Here is a 27,379-nt window from a genome sequence, read left to right as displayed (position 1 = left end):
ATGGAGCCTCTGAGGACTTAGCATTCTAAATGAGGGGAGGAGTGGTGATACCAAGTGCATGTAATTTGGAGAGCAGGAGCTTTTGTGACACTGGCCTTGTGGACCACGTAGACCACTAACCAAGTGCCACATGGGTGTGGAATCTCAGTGAAGCTCCCAGGCTGCCTTCTGGAACTGTCTCCTGGTCCTGGTTCTGCTCTTACTCTACTGATACTGAATTTGGTCTGCTGGCAGAGTACTCTAAAAGAGCAGGGCAGGGAGCTGGAGCCCACAGCATTTACCTGGAGGCTCAGGACTTGTTAGTGTCCTGTCATTGGCATTATCTCTCTCCTTTTGTCTCCCTTCCTTTTTTGTTTCCCTCCTTTGTTTATGCCCTAATCTCCCATCTGGCCACCAAGCTCTCCTCTTGAAGTTTCTAGCTAGCCTGACTGGGAGACACACCCTAGCCTGTCCAAGAAGCTTCCATTTCTAGCCTCAGGTGCTCACCTGGAGGAATTGTTTGTGATTTCAAGGTCTGAGGGGAAAGCAGCCAAAGAGACCAAGTTGGGCAGGAAGAGAACGAGGGGTGGAAGAGGAAAGTGGAGCGTGGCTGGTGAGACAAAGGGATACTTGGTGATCTGAGAGGGCTTTCCTTCTCTTGTTTTAGACAGGTCCCTGCCTTTGGATGTTGATCTGTTCTAGTAGGAGGTAGGGGTGAAGTAATAGGGAACAGGAAATGCTGTAGTGATCCTCAATTCCATGACATATTGGGATGGGTGGGGCAGAATCTAGGGAGGGGACACTAATATGTAGTATCTAACCTAGTGTTCACAAAGGGGCAATCACCCCAAGTTTATTTACCCACTCCCCCCAACTTATCTTGCTAGGTTCCCTCATTCTGTCTCCCTGAACTTCCTCACAAATACTGCCCAGTTTTTTCCACCCCTCTCCATCACCATCCCTGCAACACCTCCAGGGCACCCCATCTTTCCCATGCCTGGTTCTTCTTCCAATAGGCTCAGTAGTATGTCTCCTTCTCCACCCAACCTGTTAGAGAGATTGGGATGGGGAGTTGCAGCATGAGCTTAAAAGGAGGCAAGAGATAAATGTCCTAGGGGTAGTTGAGAGCAGGTGGAAGAAGCCTGTGAAGGGGGCTGAGGGAAGTAACTTTAGGAAGGTGAAAAGAGAGGGGGAAAGAGATCCAGGGGGTTGGGACCATGGATTAGAGGAAAGAAAGGTAGGCCTGCATTTAGGCGAGATCTTGTATTTAGCACATTGGAGCATAGAGTAGGCCAGGAGACAAAAATACAATGCCACAGGGGCTATTCAAGTAAAAAATAAGTGCCTAAAGGGCTAGCTGGTGGTCTGCTTCAGTCTATTGTTGCTGTGCATGGCATTGATAGCTCTTTTGATTTTTCAAATAGTTAGAAATTCAGATTTTATGTGATAGCTCCCAAGCTCTAGGAGCTAGGCCAATTGGAGGAAAAATAATAATAATAATAACCCAAAATATTATGCATGCCGAATCATATAAAGTCCATGGGCCATAATTGGCTTGTAGGCCATCTGTATTCAACTAGTAAATGATTAAAAAAAAAAAAAAAAACTTGTGGAAAATAAAAAATACTTGTTAGTTGATGACTGGGAATCAGACTTGGGTTCTGGTCGAAGTTCTGCTACTCATTTGCTTTATGACCCTATGCAAAGCACTTCATCCCTGGGTCTTTTTTTTATCTGTAAACATGGAGTTGGACCAGATGACTTCAAAGGGCCCTGCTAACCCTGAAGTTCTGTGATTGCAGGGTGGGAGGTGGAGGGCCTTGGAGGCCCATTATGCGTTAGAGGGTGCTAGCAGTCTGATAGGAAGAGGGCAGGAAAGACAAGCTCTAAGACTCAGGGCTCCTATGTCTTGGGAGCCCAGGATCTTAGAACAACAAAAAAAAAAAACAGGAGACAGGATGGTAGTGGCAGTGGTGTTTGGGTGTGAAGCTCTGGAGGGGGTGGCTAGCAGAGGCGGCTGAACTTTGCTGGGGGTTGGGGTGAGTACAGAGGCGCTTACCACCAGGATATCGCCGCAGGATGAGCTTCCGGACCTCATCATAGATGAAGATGAGGAGACTGTAGGGGAAGGCACAGAACCACCAAGTGACCCTGGAAGAAATGGGGAAGAACAATGTCATCAGAGGCTGGTGTGGTGGGCACACAGACTAGGATTCAAGTGAATGGAGCAGAACTTGGATCCTAGAAGGAGGTTTATATTCTCTTTTCTTGTGCTATTCATTTCTAGGAGACACTCACTTGAGTGGATACATGCGGAGGGCTACACCCATGCCTGGGCAGTAAGACAGAAAAGCAGCCAACGCTGTCTCCTCCAGGAGCCCAAATATCAGGATCTTGTTCCTGAAAGACAAGGAGAGGAAGGAGTAGCATTTGAGGGAGACTCTGGGTGGTGCAAACGGTTAAGTGCTTTAAGTCTACTCAGAGGTGCTTTGGAAGAAAGACCCTGGCGATCTCCTTCTAAAAAATCAGTCACTGAAAACCCTAGGGCACAGCTCTACTCTGACACACACGGGCTCACCATAAGTCAGAATGGACAAGAGGACAACTGGTTTTAGCATTTGAGGGGCTGAGGAGGGAGAGATCCAGGGAGACCCCTGGTGGTGGAAGGGAAAGGGGAGAGAAGAAAAGTCAGAAATGTTATCAATGACACCTTGCTATGTACTCTTCAAACATCCTCTTTTCATGTGTATACAATCAAAGACATATTTTCTTTTTCTGCTTACTGATTTTATCCAATTATTGTTTATAGCATATGTATTCATTCATTAAATAAATGTTTCTTATGTGTTGAGTGATGTGCTCTGTGCTAGAGATTCACAGAGCTCCTGTCTGGAGACACACATCCTACCCTCAAGCAGCTTATAATCTTGCTATTGCTCCAAGCATGTGGTCTGTGAAAGTGTCATCTCCCGGAAAAGATGCTTAAAAGTGCCTTCAGTGCAAGGTCCATGTATGTCCTCTCCTTTTTCAATGTCTCCTATAGCCCCTGGTAGTTGTTCATTGTGTATATTCAATAAAGAGGAGGATGTTTGGAAAGTACTTAGCACGGGGGAAGCTCTCTGAATAGTGAGTGCTTCATGTATGTACACAATATTAGAACTGGATTCCTGGATGGTGCAAATGGTTAAGTGCTCCACTACTAGCCAAAAGGTTGGTGGTTCGAAACCACCCAGAGATGCCTCAGAAGATAGGCCTGGAGATCCGCTTTTGAAAGATCACAGCCTTGGAAACCCTATGGAGCACAGTTCTTCTCTGCACACAGGGGATCATCATGAGTTGGAATTGACTTGACAGCAACCAACAACATCAACATATCAGAATTGAAAAGCAGGATAGAATACGGTTATGAGGCCAATTTCTGGAGTCAGGCCGGGTCTTAACTACTTTCCATTACTCTGACACTTACTAGCTTTTGGTTTTAAATAATATTTCTTAACTTCTCTGAGCCTCGTATTTGTTTTCTGTAAAATGAATATTGTTACGTTGTTGTTACAAGGCTGCAGGAAAATTACAGTAGGTAATTGTGTGTGGAGAGCACTTGACCTTGAAAGTGCTCAGTCACATTATCATGTGACTTTTTGTATTGGTGTATATTGTATCTCTTTACAATTGAAATCAATGGTTCCCAAACTTTCCAGTCATTCAGGACCCTTGTTAGTTTTTCTTCTGTAAAGGCCACATTTTAAAATAAGCAGTAAATATAATTCCCCATTTAAAGTTAACTAGAAACATTCATGACTTCCAAATAGAACTGTGGATTAGGAAGCGATCATCATACTTCGTGATATATGTTCTTTGCCTTTGCCTAAGAATTATGACATTTTAGTGAGCCTTGGGGCCTTGTCATAGGTCAAAGCTTCATTTACATGGAACTTTTTGAAATAAATAGCATCTCTGAGGACCCTGAAGGGGTGGGCCTGAGGTGCTCTGAGGTGGCCTCTGGCCAGGTGACATGTTGTATTGCTGCTCCTTCTCTGTACCCAGCTGACGTTCATTGTTTCTTCCCCGTCTGCATTTCAGATGGCTGCATTTAACCAGTTTGGTACATTTCCAACCTCCTGTGTGGCTCCTGTGGTGCAGAGTAAGCCTCAGACCCTAGAACTGCACCCAATTTCTTTGGGTTCTCTGCTCTTTATTCTCTTCTCACTGCATTTTCCTCATTAGTATTTTTAGCTTACTGAAATTTCCTTCATGTTAACTTTCTTTAATCTAACAGACTTTTCACTTTCCTCTCCCCAGAATCTTAAATGCTATTAACTTCACTAATGTTTTTGGCATCTTTTCTTTCTTTCCTAACTAAGAAATTGTGACAAAATTCATGTGGGGCTTTTGGTTTACAGTAGAAGAAAATAAAGAGAACAAGAATGATATCTTCAGCACTCAACCCCCTTTCCTGCTATAGTCATGAAGTAATTACCCAGAATGTAACAGATGTCAGGCTCTGTGATAGGTGAGCCACCAACACTCTGGGCTTTGGAGACAGACCTTTTTCATCTGGGTGAATTTAGACATGCCATTTAGCCTTTCTGGGCCCTAAGGCACTTGACTGCTAACTAGAAGGCTGACAGTTCAAACCCACCAGCCACTCCTTGGAAGGAAGGTTGGGCAATCTACTTCTGTAGTGATACCACCTCGGAAACCTGAGGAGCTGTCGCTATGAGTCAGTTTCGACTCAACAGCAGTGAGTTTGGTTTAATCCATAAAATGAAAATAATAATACCTATCTCATAGAATAGGAGCTCTGGTAGCATAGTGCCTAAGGCATTTGACTGCTAACCAGAAGGCTGGCGGTTCAAACCCACCAGCCACTCCTCGGAAGGAAGGTTGGGCAATCTACTTCTGTAGTGATACTGCCTCGGAAACCTGAGGAGGGGTCGCTATGAGTCGGGTCTGACTCGACGGCACCTAACAACAACAACAACATCTCATAGAACTATTGTGAGGTTAGGCAATGTCTGTAAAACACTTGGTGCAGTGCCTGGCACACTGTAAGAAGGCACTAAACCTGACCCTGAGCAGTTCACAGCACCCCCGCCCCAGACAGATATCGACACCACCACAGGGTAAGTGCTATGTCCTAGAGCTACCTACTGAGTGTAAGGGAGCACAGGAGACCCTAGATCTAGGGCTGGGCAATGAGAGGGGGTGGGTGGCACTACAGTAGGAGATGGGGGAAAGAAGGAAGTAAACAGGCATGGAAAGAAGATGAAAAGGAAGGAAGGTAGAAGGGAACATTACAAAGCACTCTTCAGGAGCAAAATTACATCGAATCAGTCACACACTTCCTCCTCTTTAGTCCATTTTGACTCAGCTATGGATATGTTGTTGTGCTGGTTAGCTGCTGTTGTGTCAAACCCCAACTTATGGTGATCCCATCCTGTCTTCCTCTTGTAGGGTTAGAGGAGGTCAGAACATGTGGCCTCCTTGTCGTTTTTGCAGCTGGTTAGCTGCTGTTGTGTCAAACCCCAACTTATGGTGATCCCATGCACAACAAAATGAAACAGTGTCCAATTCTACATCATTCCCATGATTGATTGTCAAATGGACCATTGTGATAGGATTTCATTTGTTGATTTTCAGAGGTTAGTCACCAGGTCTTTCATCCTAGTACCTCTTAGTCTGGAAGCTCTGCTGAAACCTTTTAGCATCATAGCAATGAGCAATCCACCACTGACAGATGGATGGTGGCTGCACATGAGATGCATTGGCTAGGAATCAAACCCAAGTCCCCCACCTGGAAAGTAAGAATTCTACCACTGAACCACCAAACGAGAAACCAAACCCACTGCCGTCCAGTTGATTCCGACTCACAGAGACCTCGCTGGGTTTCCAAGACACAAATCCTTATGGAAATAGATTGCCCACTCTTCCTTCCACAGAGTGGCTGGTGGGTTTGAACCAGCAACCTTCTGGTTAACAGTCAAATGCCTTAGGCACTAGGCCACCAGAGCTCCTTACGGAACCACCACCGTCCCCCAATACATGCATATAAATTCACATACAGCTAGGTAATTATAATCTGATGCCCTTCCTTCCCCTATTGCCTCGGGAAGGCAGATTTGGGCCAATGGAGTTGAGGTGACCTGGCATTGAACATCTAGGCTGTGTAGATTAGTGAGTGTGCCCAGAGCACTCTCTGCCTGGGTGGGTGGGTGGGTGGGTGCCCAGTAGGGCTGGGGCACTCACTTCATGCCCTGCTGGAAGACTGAGTTGCGGCGGGTCTTGCAGATGATGAGGTCAGCCCACTGTACAACCACGATGCTGGCAAAGAAGGCCGTGTGGCAAGTGAACTCCACCACCTTCCGCTGCTCATAGGTCTAGGGAGGAGGGCAGGTGGAGAGTATCAGAGGACTGGGCAGGATCAGAGTGGAGCATGTCTCAATGGCAGTTGTTTAATCCCTGTGAACTGATTCCACTCATGGCACCTAGTCTATTTGGCCACTCCTTTCAGGTGCTTAGTGCCCCTACCCCCAATACATGTGTACCTAACTGCACATGATCCCACTCACCCACTCTTGTCCATAGCTGTCCTCCAGGTCATTCCTGGATCGGTCATCCCAGTCTAGACGGATTCCCAGCAGCCTTGATGGCAGGAAACCATTCTCAGCCAGGATCACAAAGTAAGTAAAAAAACCTCCCAGCGCCTGGATCATCCCTGTGGGTAGTGGGCAACAACAGGCAGGGCCTTGGTCAGAGAAGGAAGCAGAATGGGGTAGCTCCAAGGCCAGAGATGGAATTCTCTGACCCCTGAGGAGCTGGCCTCATCCTGGAATTTTGCTCAGGGTTGATCCCTCTGAAGGCTGGGTAAAAGCCTTCTTGGTACTTCCCACCAAGCTCAGGGGCCAGCCGCACCAATCTGTCCATAGGCCATGCTGATAAGCCTCTCATTCACCAACTTGTCTGTCTGGGAGTTTCTGGGCTGCCGCTTCATGATGTCACTCTCGGCTGCCTCATAGGCCAAGGAGATGGCAGGGACCTGTGTGGGAAGGAGATGTGGAGGAGAGGACATTTGAAGGGATGTGAGAGATGGCAAGAGGAGCAGAAGAAAAGCAGTGATGATTCTTTGACAAAATTCAACAAACACATGTCAAGAACCTATTATTATCCAGGCTTTTTGCTTGTCTTCCCTTTAACCAAAACAGAAGTCCATGCAGCCTGGTCAGCTGCACCTGGTGCAGCTCTCCTTCTATTTGCTGCCCATGCCCAACCACTACACTCAAGTGCTTGCCCTGCCATCCCTACTCCAGCCCCTGCTCTCACCATGTCTGTGCCCAGGTCAATGCAGAGGATGGTCACAGTGCCCAGAGGTAGGGGGATATTGGTGATGATGAACAGCAGGAAGGGGGTGATCTCAGGGATGTTGCTGGTCAAGGTGTAGGCGATGGATTTCTTCAGGTTGTCAAAAATCAAGCGGCCTGTGGGGAGGTCCTGAGGGCATCAGGGGAATTAGAGGGACCTCTCCCCACCCCTAGCCCCTGGAGCATGGCTGCACATATTCCTGACAGAAGATAATGTGTTTGAGGGAAGCTAAAGTAGGCTGTGGAGTCCCTGGGTGATGTAAACCGTTAATGCGCTCAGCTGCTTGGAGGTTCAAGTCTACCTAGAGGCACCTCAGAAGAAAGGCTTGATGATGTACTTTTAAAAACTCAGCCATTGAAAACCTTATGGAGCACAATGCTACTCTGACAAACATAGGGTCACCATGAGTCAGAATCAACTTGAAAGCAACTATTTTTTAAAAGTAAGCTATGGATGCCTGCAATCCTTGACTCTTTAAATGAGGTGAAAGGCAAGGGAACCAGTTATGCTGGGCTTCAGACATCTTGGATGCCATCCCAGCCTCATAGCCTCCTCACCCTCCTCCACTCCTGTGACAATGGAGGCAAAGTTGTCATCCAGCAGGATCATGTCGGCTGCCTGCTTAGAGACATCAGAACCAGAGATGCCCATGGCAATGCCAATGTCAGCCTTCTTCAGTGCTGGGGAGTCATTCACTCCATCACCTGTCACTGCCACAATGGCACCCTGGAGAGAAGATAAAGTCAGAGCTTGAGGATAAGCCCCGGCACCAGCTCGGCCCCATGTTTCAGCCCTTTGCTCCATGCTCATTCCTTGCCCTGCTTCTGTCTCCCAAATCCCTGCCATCCACTCTGGTCTTTGATGGGCCATCCCTGCTTGTCACCTGTCTTGCTCACCTGCCTCTGACATCCCTCCACAATGATGAGCTTCTGCTGAGGGGAGGTCCTGGCAAACACAATCTCCGTGTGGTTCTTGAGGATCTCATCGAGCTGCTCTGAAGTCATGTCTTTCAGGTCAGAACCATGCACCACACATGCCTTGGCTTCTCTGGAGGAAAGGGGCAGGGTTGTCTGACTCCCTGGTGCCTGGGCCAGCCTTGCTGCCTCTCCTCATCACCCTGACACTTCCCTCTCCCTGCTGAGTTGAGCTCCCCATTGCTTCAGTCCTCCTTTTTTTCTTCTCGTGCTCAGTGACCTTTTATTCCATTTCTCTCTTCGAGGAAGTGACACTAAATCCTCATCATGTGGCATCATCACAGTTAGGAGTAGTCTGACTGTGCTAGTTGCTTCATACATACCTTGCTTCTATAGCAACCCTGCAATGTAATGCTATCCTAATATTCTACTTGAAACAAGCAAACAAACGTCAAACTAAAACCTGGAAGCTCAGGAAGGTAAAGTGATGTATCCAAGGTTACACCGCTGACCTTTAGCATAGCCTAGAACAAACTCAGGACTGGGGAATGAATCACTGAAGGGTCAGAGATAAGGCTTGTAAAGGTCCCCAAGATGGTCACCAAAGCAGTATGTGGGGGAGGAAGGATTGGTCAAGGACAAGATGTTCTAGCAAAGGCCTCACCTGGGGTTGACTTGACTCACAGGAATGTTGAGCCGGGCTGCAATGTCCTCCACAGTCTCATTGCCCTCTGATATAATGCCCACACCTTTGGCAATGGCCTTGGCTGTGATAGGGTGATCCCCAGTCACCATGATCACCTAGTGGAAGAAGGAAAAGCCATACTGCTGCTAGATGTTTGAGATTGGTAGATGCTAGACAAAATAATGAAAGTGTGTGTGTGTGTATTTGGGTGTGTGGGGGGAAGAGACAATGACAAGTTGTGTTTAGGGAATCAGAGATGGGTTACTTACATGGAGGAAAGCATCCATGACAAAGTAATAAGTTAATGAAATTGCCTTGGAAGAGAAGCCTTGAAGACTGAGAGTTCGGATTCCATGAAATACTAGGCCATCAGAGCTGGAAGGAAGCTTAACAACGCCTTCATTTTAGAGACGAAATCAGGGCTCAGAGAGGGTCTATGATTTGCTCAGAGTCGTAGGGATGCACATTTAGGATACAATATATTTGATGTAGGCAGTCTCATTGGCCAGAGTAGGGATAAGATGGAGACAGCCACTGCTGCCTCCCACCCACCTTGCTCATCTACCTCTGACATCCCTCCATGATGTTAGAAGAAGGTGCTACCTTAACTGTCATAGTGTTCATTGCTATTGTTGCAGAATGGATGGGGTTGTGATGGGAAAAGGAGGGGTGGTTGGCATCTGAGAGGCAAGTTAAGCGGTTATGTTATGAGCACAGGTGATCAGAATAACCTATCTTTTGCATGTATGGGTTTGTGGGACCAACCTGACAGATTGAGAAGGAAGATTCTTCAGGCCCCACTGCCCTCTCTTCCAGCCCCACTACTCCCCTGAAATTGCCTCCCTCAAAGGCCTTCCAACAGAAAGACAAAAGCTTCTTTGCAGTCCTTATCCTACTTGACACCTTCAAGGCATTTGACATTGTTGACTACCCCTCCTTTAAACTCTATTCTCCTTTGGCTTATATGGACTCTTATTCTTGGTTCTCCATCTCCTTCTTCATGTTCTTTTCCAACCTTCTCAAGGTGACAGCTTAGTACAGTGAAAAAAGGCACCAGCTTTGGAGCCAGACCTAAGTTTAAACACTGACCTACTGCTTCCCAGATATAGGACCTTAGACAAGTCAATTTGCTTTGAGTCTCAGCACAACCGAGAAGAGGAATCCTACCTTTCCAGGTTGTCATGAAGATTAAATGGCATTATGTGGATGCTCAGTAAATGTTAGCTGTGTCTTACCACCTTCTCTCCTCCTTCACTAGTTCCTTTTTCTCTCCTTGCCCCTAAACATTGGTGTGGCCCAGGGTTTCATTCTCCTCCCTTCTCTTGCCCTGTGTTCACTTCCTGGGAAATACAGTAAATATACTAATAAGTCTTTAATTTGCACCCATGTGCTAATAAGACTCATTTCTCTAGTCCCAACTCTCTCTCTCTCTCTCAACCATGTTCCAACTTTCCCTGGAACATCTTTATCAGAGTGCTTTATAGATGCTTCAAGCTTAAGGTCAGCTTTGAACTCATTATCTCCTCTCCCCCCACCCCCATCAAATCTCCTCTTCTTCTCCCTACCTTAGGTTATACCCTTTCTATTCACTCTGCCACTTTGTCTCCTATCTCTTCTTCATGTCCCACATCCAGTTTGGTCACCAGGTTCTCAAAGTACTTCTCAAACATAACTACTCCTCTATGCTCCCTTTGTTGCTGCTCTCATTCAGGTCATCATTCCTTGCCTGAATTATTTCAGTAGCCTCTTAACCTGTCTCCCTGACTTCAGTTCTTCTTCAAATCCAATCCCTCCTCCATGGCACTATCCTCCTAAAAACTAGACCTGCCCTGAGACACCCGTGGTTCTCTGTAGACTGTAGAATAACACTCATGCTGGCATTAAATCAGAGTCTTTCCAAGTGGCCCTGACCCAATATTCCAATCTCAATCCCCAGAACTCCTCTGTCGCCTCTTCTCCACCAACACATATGTGTACTTGTACAGTCTAGCCAAGTCAGGGTATGCACCGTTCCCTCATCTTGACATGTCTCCCTCTCCCTCACCACTTTACAAAATATTCTCCAACCTTCAAGGCCCAGATCAAATATCGTGCCCTCTGGTATAACCTTATCCAGTTCCCTGGGGCAGAATTAACTGCTCTCTCTTCTGAGCTCCCACAGAAGCGCTTTGCCCATGCCTCTGTAGTTGTTCCAATCACAGTGAGAGGGAGACTGACAGAGCAGGAAGACCATGGGGCTTTCCAAACAAGCTGAACAAGTGTCATATTCCCAATACACCTCCTACTGGCAGTTTTATTTTGGGAAAGTTACCTACCTACTCTGAGTCCCGGTTTGTTTGACCTTGGAGTCAAAGTTGTTATGGAGTTCAGAAGCCCCATAATCATATATACAAAGCACCAAGTTCTCTAGTGTGTTGGTCAGATTTTGGCTCTACCACTATGTGTGACATTAAGCATGTTACTTTGTATCTTGATTCCCCTTTCTGTAAAAAAGAAAAATACTAGTGCTCAAATTATAGGATTGTTGTGATTAAATGAGATTATATAGGTTTAATGCTTAGACTAATGCCTGATTCATATAAAAGCTCAAAAAACATTAGTTGTTTTTATTGTTACAGTATCTACCTACTATGGTAGGTGCTCAATGGCTGAGCTATTATAATTGTACTATGATTAATTGTAAAGGCATCTATTTCCCCTGAGAGATCAAGAGCTCTGGAGGCCAGGCACTATATCTTACTTATCTCTCTTTCTCCAATCCCTAGTACTATATTTGGCCTTCAGATTGGGTTGAAATGATTTAGTAATAGGTAAGAAGAACAAGTGATAGCACCAAAATTGGTGGCCAGATAGGTAGGGTGAAGAGCAGTGTCTTGGAAACAGGAAAGTAAGTTCCCAAGTGGAAGGGATATTTGCTTGTTTGTTTGAGTTGGTAAACAACTAAATATTTGCTGGATGAAGAATAAACATAGTGCAGAGGAGGAAGCGGTCAGTGAGAAGCAATTGCAATCGGGCAGGAAAACCTGGGAAAGGTGTGCTTGAGTAGGATGAGGACTGAAGCCAGTCTACTGGACTGTGAGGGCGTGAGTGTGGGCAGACCAGAGCCAGCCTGCTAATGCCATCCCAAATGGTTAGTTAGAGAGTGGGCAGCAGTTTGGAAATGTAAGGACATACGCGTCTCTAAGCTAGGCATGCCAGATTGTACTTGAAATCAGAATAGAAAGGCTTATAGACAGATGGACAATTAGCTGTGCCAGGGAGGGGGTGAATGAGCGTGGGGAACTGGTCACCCAAAGCACAAGTGATGCAGGTGGAAACTCCAAGGCAGGAGTTCATTTTTCCTTGCAGATGGACAGCTTCTCATCTTGGTCAATGGGAAGGAGGGCACTAGTGGCCTGGGTCTCCTCAGGGCAGCTGCCCTTGCAGTCCCTTGGCCATTGGCATGAAGGAAAGAATAGTAGAGGGGAGGAAGTGAGATCTGTACCTTGATGCCTGCACTTCGGCACTTGCCCACAGCATCCGGCACTGCAGCCCGGGGAGGGTCAATCATAGACATGAGCCCCACAAAGCAGAGCTTCTCTGTGGGAAAGTTCAACTCATCGGTGTCGAATTTGAAGCCCCGGGGAAACTTTCCAGAGGGCAGATTCAGGTGACAGAAACCTATCAAGAGACAACGGGAAGGGGTAAGAGCAAAGAGGTGGCTACCTGGATGCCCCCAGAGCCCCTCACCCTGGAGATAACACTGAGGCATGGGAATCCCTTCCTCAGCCTTGTGCCTCTGTTTCTGGTCCCTCACCCAGCACACGCTCCCCCAGTCCTCCCAGCTCCATATAGGCATTTTGGAAGGCATCTTGCATCTCCTTGTCCAGTGGGATCTCCTTGCCCTGCACCAGGATGGAGGAGCACCGGTCCAGGATGCGCTCTGGGGCCCCCTTCATTACCAGCACATGGCTCTGGGGGCTGTCTTCTCGCTCGTGGATGGACAGCTGGAGAGAGGACAGGCTGTTACAGAGGGGCCATACTTGTCTTGGTAGCCCCAGTGCCCAGCACATGTACTGGGTATAGAGCAGAGGCTGGTAAGAAAGCCTCCCTAAATACAATAACCCCTGATCCATCAAATATGTGAACACAGGGAGAATCTCCATGTGTGGAAGGGTGTCTGGACCTCACAGGCCTGACCCTTGTAATTGAAAGTCATCTTCCCCTAGGACCTTCATTCATTCAACAAGTATGCTAGGGGCTGGAAGGCTTTCTCATAATGTTCCTGACCCCTAGCAGGAATACTTGCACTGATTTCCTTGTACCTTTATGGCTTATACAGAACATGGCTAAGACCTCATTCTTAGCATTTCACAAAAACTTAAAGGCTGAAGGATACCACAAGGAAATTACAGAAGTAGAGTTCAGTTGAATGGGATGGGTTGGAAGATTAAGATAGGGAGCTGTGGGAAGAAGAGTTGAGAGGGTGAAGATTTTAGTAAGGAATGAAGATTGGTTGAGGAGTTAGGGGATAAAAGACAAGCAGACATGTAGTCACAGTTTGCCCTGGAGGATGAGGCAGGAGTGAGGGGATATTATCCTCAGGTACCCTCATACCTCCTATTGGTGATTCCCCCTTGGTTTTATCCAAATCCCCATTTCTATCTCTCCCTCTTTTCCTATCTTTGTACCCAAATCAGACCTGGTACTTGTTGGTAGAATTGAAAGGAATCTCTGCCACCTTGGGGTTCCTTTCCCTCATCTTCCTCACTGAGCCACAGGACAACTCTATACACTTGAGCAGAGCTGATTCAGAGGCATCACCAGCTGTGTCCCGCTGCCAGAAGAGAATCCAATGTCACAGTGGGGCAGAGAAGGGAGTGCAGGACAAGGGCAGGAGGGTCCTGAAGCCCCCAAATCACTCACCGGGTGTGATAATGGGAAGCTGGGTAGACTTTGGAGACACCCTAGAGACAGACACAGTTGTTCTGTATTCTGGCCCCTACCTTAGACACAGAGATGTTTTCCTGCCCAGCCTTGAAGACAGCACGGTTGCAGAGACCAGCAATCCGAGACAGGGCTGTCCATGTGGGGGATCGTTTGTCAAAAGTGGCCCCTGTGAAGAAGTGAGGGAGAACCAGGAGCTTGGCTCCTCCTCTTCAGAGCCTTTATTTCACCTCCATCCACCCTGTTATCCTAATTTCCTAAACCTTTGTGCCCAGCTGTACGTTGGTCCTCTCTAGAATTCTTATAAAATATCTTCACCTTTCTACTGGACGTTTTCATCTTACTACACACCCATGAGAATCCATGGTGGTGCAGTGGTCAAGTGCTTGGCTGTTAACTGAAAGATTGATGGCTTGAACCTACCAGCCACTCCGTGGGAGGAAGATGTGTCAGTCTTCTTCCATAAAGATTTATGGTCTTAGAAACTATTGGGCAGTTCTGTTCTGTCCTATAGGGTCACTATGATCAGAATTGACTTGATGGCAATGGGTTTGGGTTTGGTATATATCCATAATCTCAATTCAACATGTCTAAAATTGAACACCTTCCAATCCCCTGTACTCCCTTCTGTAGCACCCAATTACCAGACTGGTCTTCTGTGGTGTCAGCCTCATGGATCTGGTTGTCAAACCACATGTGGGCAACAGTCATGCGGTTCTGGGTGAGGGTGCCTGTCTTGTCAGAACAGATGGTGGAAGTGGAGCCCAGTGTCTCCACTGCCTCAAGGTTCTTCACCAGGCAGTTCTTCCGTGCCATGCGCTTGGCTGTCAGGGTCAGACACACCTGGTAGAGAAAGAGGAGAATAAGAAAAGGCTAAGCCTGGAGCTAAATTACCCATGACCTTATCCAGACCATGGTCTCTTTCTCCTGCTTCAGTCCTACTCCACAAACATTAGTGGATGGGACCTAGGTGTAAATAGTGAACGTGTTCAATTTTAGACATGTTGAATTAAGGTCATGTGTATAAGGTGAAAATTTCCAGTAGAGAGTTGAAGATATTTGACTAGCACTCTAATGAGGACCAGGGTAGAGTTGGGCATAAGGATGTGGGAGTCACCCATACAACAGAGGCACTGGAGGCTGTGGAAGGAGATGGGCTCACTCTGGGGGTGAGTAAGGAGAAGAGCAGAGAGCTGAGGTCTAAGTATCAGTGTGGGGGAGACACTACAGGGGACAGAGGAGAGGAGAACCAAGATAGTGACTTGCCACAGATACCAATGAAGAAGAGAATTCTGGGATGGTGGACAACCATATCAATTTCAGCAGCAGAATTAAGGATGGGAGCCGAGAAAATGTCATTGGATTTGCTAATTAGTCATTGGTGACCTTTGAGAGAGGCTCTAAAGGAGAGATGGCCAGGATTAGTGCCCCACTGCAGGGAGAAGGATATGTGGGTGGTGACAAAAGAGCCACCATGAAGACCACAGGCTCCAGGAGAGAACTGAATCCAAGGTATAGCCCAACTGAGATTTGTCAGAGACTCAAAGTCTGAGCCACATATGAAATAATCTTATGTGTGATTTTAGGGGCTAGAAGGAAAAGCTTTCTGAGATATAAGAAGCAACTGTGCCTCAATTGCTTTTGAGGACAAGGTAGCCAGACCTTCCCCTGTAGGCACGTCAGCCTGTTCCACTCACAGTGACAGTGGCCAATAACCCCTCAGGCACATTGGCCACAATGATGCCGATAAGGAAGATGACTGCTTCCAGCCAGCTGTAGCCCAGGATAAGAGACAGCACAAAGAAGGAGACTCCCAGGAACACAGCCACCCCTGTGATCAGCTGAATGAAATGTTCGATCTCCATGGCTATGGGCGTCCGCCCAACCTCCAGGCCTGAGGCCAGAGTGGCTATGCGACCCATCACCGTCCGGTCACCTGTAGCAATCACAATGCCTCTGGCAGTGCCTGCAATGCAGAAGGGGACATCTAGTTGAGTAACCTGGGAATTAACATCCTGTCCTACTTCCCAAGCAAGGAAAACCATCACAGTAAATGAGTCAAGAACTCAGATCCCGGAAGTCACTTTCAGTGTCTCACTTGAGTTTACCCTCCCTCCATAGATTGCCAAGCCCTGATTCAGTGCAACAGCACATTATTTTTCTCTTAACCTTGGGCCTGGGGAGAAGGTTGTACAAATAATTTTAAAGTTCAAACTGAAGAGATTCAGTAAGAGAAGTAAAAATATTGCTATGGGATTTCAGTGTCATCAATTTCATGCTTGTTATAGGCCAAAAGTATATTGTGAACACAAAATATAGCATTCATTATGGATTTTCTGCATAGTCGTAAGATTTTCTTTCTCAATGTTAATCATGAATCTAAAGAAGAAGCTAAACAATTACTGATACTTAAGTAGACATTACAGGAATCTTTGGAGAGGGTAGTAAGCTATAAGGGAAAGAGCATGGAGTTCAAGTCAGCTGAACTTGGGTTTGAATTCCTACCTACGGATTGTTTTAATAATTAAATGAAATAGTACTGTGATACACACAATACAGTGCCTGGCACATAGTAGGCACTCAACAAATGTTAGTTCCATTCCCTTCCTTTTTTCTTTCAAAGTCAATGTCAGAGAAAGTGATGGGGATGTTTTACCAAGCATTTGTGAGAAATATAGGGTAAATTTCAGAATCTTAGTACATTAAAAATGTAGGAAATGTAATGTGTAGTGATTTTCCAACTTGCTGAAAGAGGCGTAGGCCAGAGAAGCACAATATATGAAAGAGAAATGACTAAAGGGAAGAGAAAGTGTGGAGTTGGGGAGCTAAACCTCCTTTACCCCATGGTCTAGTTAGACCTCTTGTTGCCACTACCTGTGACTTCCTCCTTTTCAGAAGCCCACCCTGGCTCAGCTCACTGGCATGACTACACAGGTCAGGGGTTTCAGCTATGCTTGGACCCTGGTCATAAGTGATGGCAGCTCTGGGACCTCTCATCAGGCTTTGCTCATCTCAGGCAAACTGGGCAGTCTGTGAATGGGGGACAATTTCTTCGGGTGCAGCACAAGCCTAGATGCAGCCTGAAAGAGGGCCCAAGTCTCCACGTGGCCTGAAAGCCCTTCTGGTCCTCTCCCAGTCCCAGTCCTCTCCCAGCCTCGGTCAAAGCAAGAGTCAGAGAAGGAAGAAAGCAATTCCAGAATTAGGAAAAATGGACAGTATCAATCAGATCCAGAGATTCCTGGGAGTCAAGGTTGAATTGGGGCATCTCTGTGTGTGTGGGTATGTGTGTATGTAGGGGGGTGGTTGGCTTCAGAATCCCTAGGCTTCAGAAGCCACTCAGTCATGGGATGGACAGAGGTGGGCATCTTCTGTGAGTAGATAACTTTTCCACTGCTAAATCAAAGAAGCAGATTTTCCACAGAGTCATTCTGCCCCCAGCCAGTGGAGGCACTATTTCTCTCTGTGTGTGTGACTGTTTCTATAATATTCAGTGGTCCCTGATCCTTTAATTCCCTCATTTATATCTAGGATGTTGCCAAATAAGTACTACCTCAGCCTCATCCTTTACTAAGGATTTGGGATATGGACTCTCCCTTTAGTTGGTGCCAGGATAAGGTGCTCTCCTAGTGAGCTAGCTTCTCACCTTCAACACAGTTGGTAGAGAAGAAACAGATATTGCGGGTCTCCAGGGGGTTCTCGTGGGTGAACTCAGGGGAGCGGGTCTGGGGCTCTGATTCGCCTGTGAGGGATGAGTTATCCACCTGAGGAAGAAGGGAATGTGTCATCATCAGACTGCCAGACACACTCATGCACTCACAGCTGTCTCCTGACTCCAGTCACTCTTCTGATTTCCATGACATGAAGGACAAAATTACATTTGGACTCATCACATATTTATAGCATTACTCCAATATTTTCCCTGCTCTGGTTTGAAATGCTGACTCTTACTATGTGTAACCTTGGGCTAGTTACTTAACCAACAGAGTCTCCATTTACTCATCTGTGAAATGGAGATGTAACCAGAATTGCTGTATTGCACGACTGATATTGTAGTCTATGAAAATGACACCTCCTAGGGTTGTCCAGAGCACAAATTATGTGATTACATGTAACAGCCCTGCATGATTACACTATTCTCACAGAGTTAAATTAGATAGCTTGTGTGTGTGTGTGTGTGTGTGTGTATAAAACTTATGACATAAATGGGTACTTAATATATGACTTCTATAAAATGAATATGAAAGAAATGTCTCTGGCACAGAGCATTCGTAACATGTAGATACAAGGAAACAATGCATAAGAACCATACACTGAGTGAAATTTCATCTAGGGGATAAAGGGGAGGTGTTTACATGTGGACCTGGGTCTCCTAAACTTTAAGCCTCTAACTGGGCCCCTCTCAACTCTATACAGTCAGCTTCTTAGACCAAACCTTTAGCTCTGCATGGCCTCCTCACCTTGCATCCATGTGAAGAGATGATCCGGAGGTCAGCAGGGACACGGTCTCCACCCTTCACCTCCACTAGGTCTCCCACCACCACCTCCTCTGCATTGATCTGCATCTTCTCTCCTTCCCGCACCACCAGGGCTTGCTGTGGGGAGGCCATGAAGATCTCATTAAGTGCTCCTCTCTACCCCTGCCTTCATCTCCTACTGGCATCCCACCTCACCTCCAACCCCAGCCAAGGGAAAGGAGAAACTCTGCTCCCTTAGCAGCAAAACCAGGTCCTGGTGAAGAGAGCAGGAGGGTCATTTCTGCATCATGCCTCCAGCTCAGAGCACAGGACTTGAGAGGGCATGAAGCGGACTCTCCAAGAAACCGTATGTCCCAGCCCTGCCATCTACCTGAGGCACCATGTTCTTGAAGGAATCCATAATCTTGGAGCTCTTGGCCTCCTGGTAGTAGGAGAAGCAGCCAGTAACGATGACCACAGCTGCCAGCACCACACCCAGATAGAGCTGGTGAGGAGAAAGAGATGAGGGGTTTACCCTTCTCCCAACACAGAAAAGCAGCTGCCACTCAAGATTAACATTCACTGCCATCTTGAATGAGAGCCCAGACCATTGTGTGTGATGGGGTGAGAATGGTAGAGGGAAGTCCTTCCCTCCAATTTTCCCCCAATATTCCAACCCCCAGCCTCCTAAGACAGTCTTGTTATGTTGTTATGTGCCGTCAAGTCGAACCCAACTCATAGCGACCCCTCCTTGGGTTTCTGAGGCAGTATCACTACGGAAGTAGATTGCCCAGTCTTCCTTCCGAGGAGTGGCTGGTGGGTTTGAACTGCCAGTCTTCTGGTTAGCAGTCAAGTGCCTTAAGCACTATGCTACCAGAGCTCCCAAGACCGTCTTAGGAGAGAGGAAAGTCTTAGGGAGTTCCCAGGACTAGGACTTCTCCGAGGAGTGCAGACTTAAGATGCAAATAAGGCCACTTAAATGGGAGAAGAGCAGGGAAGGACCTTCTCATTCATTAATGATTGTGTGTGTGTTTGTTTTACAGCCCTTTCAGCCTAAAGTTATGAGGCTATGACAAGGGGGCTTTAGCCCCTGACCCTTTACACTTCCCTCATACACTGTTTTGGGGACTGAGGGCTGGAGGACAGGGTCATGGGCTGGTCCAGGGTCAGGTGTGGGGCTCACATTGTCATTGGATGGTTCATCTTCCATGGCAGCTTGGATGCCATAGGCCAGGAAACAGAGGATGGCTCCAATCCACAGCAAGATGGAGAAGCCCCCAAAAAGCTGGCGACAGAACTTGACCCACTCAGGGGTTGTGGGGGGCGGGGTGAGGGCATTGGGTCCATCCCGAGCCAGGATGTCCTGAGCCCTCTGGTTGGTGAGACCCTGAGGGAAGCAAGGAAAGGTGTAAGAGTGCATTCCTGGAACCAACCCAGCCTCCCCACTCACTGCCCATAAGCTCCTTGGTGTGTGAAGAATGTCTGGGTGCAAGTAACAATGCCACTTGATTAGAAGTAGAGGATGTTCAGGAGAGGCTATAAAGAGTAGGTGGCATTTGTGGTGGGTCTTGGGGGCCTTAAAGGCTGGAGAAGATTTGGATTGGGGCTCTACCTCTGGTTATTATTGGACTGAGACATATTTTGGTTAAGATCACAACACCCCCCTTGAGGCAACCTGAATAAGGCTCCCTGGACCTCAGTTGGTTGCTTCCCCTTCTCCCTTCCTTCATATTCCCCTTCTTACCAGGGATTCAGGAGGGTCTTACATTATTGATGATCAGTGTCACATGGTTTTGGCAATTACCTGTCACCTCCTGCAAAAAGCCTCGCCTGGCCCTGTTGTCCCAGCCACAAGCTCGTTCAGTTGCCCCTCTCTGTAGCCCCATTTTAGCCTATGTGTGGTTCCAGAGCTGCCCGTACCACATTCCACTGGAATTCTGTTTACATATCTTTCTGCTTCTGGACTCTGAGCTCCTTGAAAGCAGGGACCACTTCTTATTTATCTTTCTTTCCATTCATTCATTTATTTAACAAATGTGTATTGAGCACCTACTACCTGTCAGGCACTCTTGTTGGCTCTGGGGATCCAGAGATGGATGAGATCAACAAAGTCCTTGCCCTGTGGACCTAAGTTCTAATGAGGTGACACACTATCAGCAAATGTACAAATACATGTTAATGCCAGATCGTGAAGAGTGTTATTAAGAGAAATAAAGTAATTTAAAGGGTTCCAAAAAACCAAACTCACTGCCGTCGAATCAGGTCTGACTCATAGCAACCCCTCCTTGGGTTTACAGGCAGTATCACTACAGAAGTAGATTGCCCAGTCTTTCTTCCGGGGAGTGGCTGGTGGGTTTGAACCACCAGTCTTCCGGTTAGCAGTCAAATGCCTTAGGCACTATGCCACCAGAGCTCCTATTTAAAAGTTAGTTAGAGGCATGGAATTTTAGAAAGGGCAGACAGAGAAGGCTAGCAGAAGCAGGCTAAAGAATAACCCAAGTAATTGCTGTTTAGTTATCTCCAACTGATAGTGACCTCATGTGTGTCATAGTAGAACTGTGTTCCACAGGGTTTTCAATGACTGGTTTTTCAGAAGTAGATCTTTTGAGGCACCTCTTGGGTGGACTTGAGCCTCCATCCTTTTACTTAGCAGCCAATTGCACTACCCAGGGATTCCGGAAGGGTTACCAACAAAACAAAACAAAAACAAACTCAGTGCCGTTGAGTCAATTCGACTCATAGCAACCGCTCCTTGGGTTTCTGAAGTGGTATCTCAACAGAAGTAAATTGCCCGATTTTCCTTCCAACAAGTGGCTGGTAGGTTTGAACCACCAGCCTTCTGGTTAGCAGTTAAATGCCTTAGGCACTACACTTCCAAACCTTCAGCACCCAGTAAGTTTTTGATGAATGTTTTTTTTTTTCCCCAAAAGGATGGGCTTTGGGATGTTATTCTGCCACTTAGTATTTATGAGATGTTGGGAAGTTACTCTCCCTCTGAGTCTTCTTGCTTTAAGAAAGAGGTCTAACATATCCATCCCACAGGTGATTGTAAGAATTAGAGAAATACATATGGTGTGTCTGTCATAGTACCAAGTACGTAGCAGGGGCCCAATAAATTGCCATTAATAATGGTAATTGGCTACCTTACTGATTCACATATGTTGGTTCTGTGAGAAGTTGGGTGTTACTGTTCTGAGGGTCTTTGGGGCCTGGGTTCTAGAGGAGTCTTGGTCTCCAAGGTGCACAGGGAGAGAACTATGGACTAGAAAGCAAGGAATTTGCCAACAGCAAGCCATGCGACCCTGGACAAGTCACACGTCTCTGGGCCTCAGTTTTCTTATCTGTAAGGGGGCTGATTACAGTTTTAAGGATCCTTCCACCCAGACACTGCGTGGCTGTCTCACCTACTTGGTGCCCTATGGCTAGAGAGCCTATCCCTCAACTCACCTTGGACAGATCCACTTGGTACTTACGGCCCAGCTCATCCAGGGACAGTTTGTGGTCATCCTGGGGACAGGAAATAGAGTTATTTTGGGGAAAGAGGCTGGTTGTGTGTGTGAAGAATGCATAAATGGGCAGAGAGGGGCAATGGGGAAGGTGAGGAATGTGGGCACAGGGTTTCTTTGAGCCTGGGTGGACTGTGGGCAGCTCTCCCACCATGGGGCCCTTCCTGAGCAATTGTGTGCCTCACCATGGCCACCTCCTTCTTCAGCTCATCCAGCTCTTTCTCTTTCTGTTTCTTCTTGCCACCCCCATTCTCTGCAGTGGTGGCAGCAGGTGAGTACTCACGGCCAGCCTGTGAGAAGAAGGGGAGCCCAGAGTCAAGGAAGACCAAGGCAGTGTGGCTGGAGCCTCTATTCTCACCAGACAGCCAGGGAGCCCAGGCATTGGGAGTGAGGTCAGTGGACTCAAAGGTAGTGAGGACTCCAGGCTTTCAGTTTGTTATTTGCAGAGCCATGAGTTCAACATATGAACTTCAGAGCTCCCTGCAATATAGCAGATAGGGCTGAGGGGCTCAAGACTTAGAAGTGAGATTTTTAGCTGTTTAGTACTTGGGCTTCTGCTAAAATTTAGCGTGTTGAAAGGGCCTTGTTGCTAAATACAAAATGAAATACATAAAAGAGTTGGAAACAACCATCCTAGGTGATTTAGGAGAATTCTGGAAAGGACTGGATACATCTTGTAGGAATGTCTGCCCCAATCCCATGGCTACTTTCCTTAGGGAGGAATGAAGACAGGGATTTGGAGAGTAAGAGTCTTTGGCAGCATTTCAGAGAGACTTCTCCACTTTCCACATTGTATGGAGGATAGTCCACAGGTTCCCCTTAAGTTGTTTTGAATGCATTGCTTCTCTTTCTAGAGTGATTATGCTTGGGAACTCTCTCATCTTTGTTTTACACAGTTTCTCTGTCTTCTTTTGACAAATATTTTGACGGTAGCTTCATTACCTGTTGTTATTGAGTCAACTTTGACTCATGGCAACCCCATGTATTACAGAGTAGAAACTGCTCTATAGGGTTTTCTTGGTTATAAACTAAACTTTCTTCTGTAACACTGTTAACCAAAAACCAAACTCACTGCCCAGTTGATTCCGACTCTTAGTGACCCCCATTGAGTTTCCAAGGCGGTAAATCTTCACAGAAGTAGATTGCTTCATCTTCCTTCTCTGGAGTGGCTGGTGAGTTTGAACCACCAGCCTTCTGTTTGCCAGTCAAATGCCTTCGGCACTACACCACCAGAGCTCCTCGCAGCACCATTGGATGGGTTCACGTTGTAAACCTGTCAGTTAATAGTCAAGCCAAACTACTTGTGCCACCTAAGGAGGGACATTTGTAGCTTCACAAGGCCTCTATTTTCCTCTTCCTCTTCAGGATATGTTGTCTTGACAATACTGGAATGTCTGACGGTGAGGGTGGAAAATTTTTCTTTTCAATAAGAGGTTGTTTGGGGTTGGTAGGATAGGAGGGGGTCAGGAATGGCTGGGATGGCTATGACAGGTGTCCCAGAGAGATGTCCTCTCAGTCCTGTTTCCTCCCCCATCCTCTCCCCTCCTTGCTTCCCTCAAGATATAGTATTCTTGTTACAGAGGGGCCAAGTGCCTCTGTTTCTCCACTGGATCCTAAGGATAGTGCTAGGCTTTCAGGAATAAACTTTCCATACGGTGGTGTATAGGTATACCTTGGAGACATTGTGGGTTCCGTTCCAGACTGCTACAATGAAGTGAATATCACAATAAAGAGAGTCACACAATTTGTTGGTTTCCCAGTGCATATAAAAGTTATGTTTACACTATACTGTAGTCTTTCAAGTGTGCAATAGCATTATGAAAAAGTTTGAAATATTGTCAGAATTACCCAAATGTGCCACAAAGACATGAAGTGAACACATGCTGTTGGAAAAATGGTGCTAACAGGCTTTCTTGATCCAGGATTGCCACAAACCTTCAATTTGTAAAAAGCACAATATCTGCAAAGCATAATAAAATGAAGCACAGTAAAAAAAAAAAAAAAAAAAGGTATGCCTATACTTTTTTTTTCCTACCTGTGAGTTTTTTTTTTTTTAATCCATAACTAGTGGATACCTGGGTAGGGTCACCCACTGAGATGTTTTGCCCTTTGGGGCAAGATAATGCATTTTTTTTTAACCCATCAAAGGGTCAGGGAAGTCTCAGGAGTGTGGCAGCTGCCCTGATCATATGTCAAAAATTGAGCCCTTTGAGAAGTAGAAGTCTGGCCAGTGAAATCAGGAACAAGGATGAAGGGTGCAGTGAGAGGCAGACACTATTGTCCCTTGATATACTAATGATCTCAAAGAATGGAGCTTGTGGAGAAGTGCTTCTCAACAAAGGTGGCCAGTAAACCTTGTATTTGTTCCCCTCTGGAGCGTCTATGGGTCAAGTATATTTTTGAGCTCCCTAAGAGAAAAATTGGCAAGTGACCTTGAATAGTTCCAGGTGACTGAAAAGGGTTCATTTCATTGAATGGTTTGAAATGTGTTGGGTTTACCAAATCCCTTCTTGGTGTGACAAGGCTGAGAAAATGATGAAAAGCAAAGAAGGGGCCAGAGGCAAGATATCAGGCTGCACAAGCTCCGTTTGGCCCTTGAGGAACTTCAGGGAAAAGAGGAAGCCCTAGGCATGCATAAGGATAGGGGCTGTGACTAGGGGCAAAGGAGCAGAGCCCAGGGGAGTTTCTATACATTCAGACATGGAATAAAGTTCATGAAAATTAGAGTCAAATGCATGTTCTTTAAAAACTTGCTGGCCCATGCATATTTGGCATGTTGAATTGTGGCTGAGCTAAGAAGCTCCCTGCAGCTCCCCCTTTCTCAAGCTCCCACCCAGCTCTCCAGCAGGCTCAGAGCTTGGGACATACTGCCCATGCCCCCTCCTCCTGTCCTGGCAAGGAGCTCAGGCTTTGCAGCCAGGAGCCTGTGGAGCTTTGGGGCCAGCGGCTGCCCAGGCAAGAAAGAAAGAGAGGAAGCAAGGACCCCCCTCCTCCCTCTGCTCCTCCCTCCCCTGACCCACCAGCCCCCCTCTCCAGGTCTTGAATGTTGGTGGAGAACAGAGAGTTCTTTTTGAGAAAGCCAGAGGCTGGGACAGAGTAGGGGCAGCTGGAAAGCAGCCAACCTTCCCCCACCCAAGCTCTCTGTGGCAGCTGGAGATGCTAGGCTCCCTCCCACCAGAGTTGTCCCTTCCCCTTGCTCCCACGCTGCCCTTCATGGCCATAGGGTGATGGGGTGACAGTTAGGCCTCATTCTGGAGTGAAGCCACAGGGAAGGATGAATAGGTGAAATGAACTCAGCAAACAGGAATGTGAGTATGGGTTGCTTTCCCTCTTTAGGGGTCCCCTGGTAGGTTGGACTCCAAACTTCAGGCCCTAAATATTCCCACTTCATCAAGCTTCTCAGTTCAAATAGAATCAGATCTTCTCCCTGGCATGCTATTGTGTCACCAATAGCTACTGGGGTAGGGTAAAGGGATTTCAGGGGTGCTGGGGGAGAAGAAAAGTCACTCCACGGCATAGTAGCATTTGGATGCTAACCAGAAAGTCAGCGGTTCAAACTCACCAGCTGCTCTGCAGAAGGAAGATGAAGCAATTTACTTACGTAAAGATTTAGTCTTAGAAACCCAATCAATGGGTGTTGCTGTTGTCGTTATGTGCCTTCGAGTTGGCCCCAACTTATAACAAGCCCTCCTTGGATTTCTGAGGCAGTATCACTACGGAAGTAGATTGCCCAACCTTCCTTCCGAGGAGTGGCTGGTGGGTTTGAACGGCCAGCCTTCTGGTTAGCAGTCAAGTGCCTTAGGCACTATGCCACCAGAGCTCCTATGGGTGTTGCTATGAGTCAGAATTGACTCGATGGCAATGGGTTTGGTTTTGGTTTGGTTTGCAAGGAGGACAGACCTGAGGTAGCTAGGGTCCCCTGGAGATATTAAGGTCATATTTCTTCCCAAGCAAGATCTTGTGAGCTGAGTCCACATTGTTCTAAGTTGGATCAAGTAGAGGGCTACTCCGCTGCTTCTCTTTCTAGTTGAGATGGGGGACTGGAGAGCTTGCCTGACCAACCAGGCCTGGCATCTCCCTCAGAAGTACTGTACCTCAGCCAGGAACTCCTTTTCCCTAGGGGAGCAAGAGATGTCAAGGTGCAGTTGAAGGTGCCAAGACAGCCTATTTTCCCAGAGTTGTGACTTCTTCCTCCTTGACCCTCACACCTCACATCCAGCTCCTAAGGGTAACTGGTAGATCCCACCCCCACCCCCACTCCTGGGTCCAAGCAGGAATGTCCAAGCTCATGCATGCTTAAGAGCTTGTCTAAACCCTTCTTATATATTTGCAAAGTTGCCTGTTGGTGCTCACCTATGAATATCTGTATAAATTCCAGCCTATGGAAAACACATGGGTACTGGACACACACACACACACAGAGTTTCTATTTATAGCTCCCACCCAAGCGCAGGAACCCTGGTGTCCAGGCTCAGAGTTTTCCCAGCTGTTAAACTCAGTGCAATAACATGTCCTTGCCTGACCCCTCTTGGACCCAGAGACTCCCCCACAGCTCCCCAAAGGCACCCTCTTTCCTCAGAGCCCTCCCATTGCTCACCATGTCCTTTCCCTCCATGCCCTGTTTTGGCAACATCCTACAAAAAGAAAGCGGCCAGGCCGAGTGTGTAAAGAGATTGGGTCACTCTTCTCCATATGGAAATTTCATTTCCAAGAATTCCAAGCCCTGTCCTGCCCCCCTTTCCCTTCCTCTGCCATGGCTGTTAATCTTCTCCTTGGCATATCCAGGGCCGACGAATGCCATGGACAGGGGTGGGCTGAGGAGGGAGAACAAGCAGCTCTCACCAGCCTCTGGGAAAGTCCTTAGAGCCCATGGCCCAGAGCCCGAGGACAATGCCACCCAGGACATCCGGAGGGGCACCAGGAGCACACCCCTCTTCCTCCCTACACCCCTTCCAGCTGTCCGTGGCACTCAGGGCCCCTGGAACTGCAGTCCAGAAGTGCTTGGTGACTCCAGAAGCAAGATGCTCCACTGCCCTCCCCCAACCTCCAACTGGACTCCCATCCTCTGTGGCTGGAAATCCCTGAGGAATGGATAGTTCTGGGGGTAGAGAAGTGGGAAAGACTGGAAGCACCAAGTATGCCTTCAGCTGGGAGTCGGAGAGTGAGGCAAGGTGATGCGGTGAGAGAGGCGGGAAGTGGGTGGTTAGGAACCGGTCTGAGGGGAGCAGACCATGGATAGGGATGCAGGGATGGGGTGCAGAGAGAGCTGGAGGGTGTGTATGGAGGTGGAGGGTGATGTCTGGGGGCTAATGTGGGTGGTGGGGTGAAAAGGAGAGTGCTGGAGCATGTGAGTGCCGCTGTAAGATCTGTGCACACTCATAGTTTGGAAGCTGTCCTTCCAACTTCCAACTCTCCCACTTGCCAGTTTCTCTCTCCTTCCCTCCACACCACAGTCCCAGCTCATCCACTCTCTGCAGCCTACCTCACCTCCTGAGAACACTATTCCACCCCCACAGAGCGGCCTCTGCTCTTTAGCATACTCACCCCACGGCCCAT

The 27,379-nt window shown here is 47.3% G+C and overlaps 1 protein-coding gene across 1 annotated transcript; it reads right to left on the bottom strand.

Annotated features, from left to right (window-relative positions):
- Positions 1 to 997: 997 nt before the first annotated feature.
- Positions 998 to 27,379, bottom strand: ATP1A2 (ATPase Na+/K+ transporting subunit alpha 2). The gene is made up of 23 exons (XM_007947701.2): positions 27,368 to 27,379; positions 22,009 to 22,113; positions 21,765 to 21,824; positions 19,501 to 19,704; positions 18,709 to 18,822; positions 18,321 to 18,455; positions 17,507 to 17,624; positions 15,561 to 15,829; positions 14,508 to 14,706; positions 13,923 to 14,032; positions 13,619 to 13,753; positions 12,734 to 12,923; positions 12,422 to 12,597; positions 8,917 to 9,053; positions 8,235 to 8,385; positions 7,896 to 8,064; positions 7,300 to 7,454; positions 6,892 to 7,015; positions 6,549 to 6,694; positions 6,226 to 6,356; positions 2,278 to 2,379; positions 2,039 to 2,130; positions 998 to 1,026 (listed from the first exon to the last, which is right to left on the bottom strand). Exons 1-23 carry the CDS (start codon positions 27,377 to 27,379, stop codon positions 998 to 1,000), a joined length of 3,063 nt encoding a protein of 1,020 aa, XP_007945892.1.

This window comes from Orycteropus afer, unplaced genomic scaffold (assembly GCF_000298275.1).
Source record: "Orycteropus afer afer isolate SDZICR_OR568_19922 unplaced genomic scaffold, OryAfe1.0 scaffold00193, whole genome shotgun sequence".
Lineage (NCBI taxonomy): Eukaryota > Metazoa > Chordata > Mammalia > Tubulidentata > Orycteropodidae > Orycteropus > Orycteropus afer.
Note: the sequence above shows the minus strand (reverse complement) of the source record. Positions and strands in the feature narration are given on the sequence as shown.

Coding starts and splice junctions, on each gene's coding strand:
- ATP1A2 (XM_007947701.2), bottom strand. Junction 6,695..6,891: donor CATGGCCTATGGACAGATTG/GTGCGGCTGGCC, acceptor CACTACCCACAG/GGATGATCCAGGCGCTGGGA. Junction 2,380..6,225: donor GTCTTCCAGCAGGGCATGAA/GTGAGTGCCCCA, acceptor CTTGTCTTTCAG/GAACAAGATCCTGATATTTG.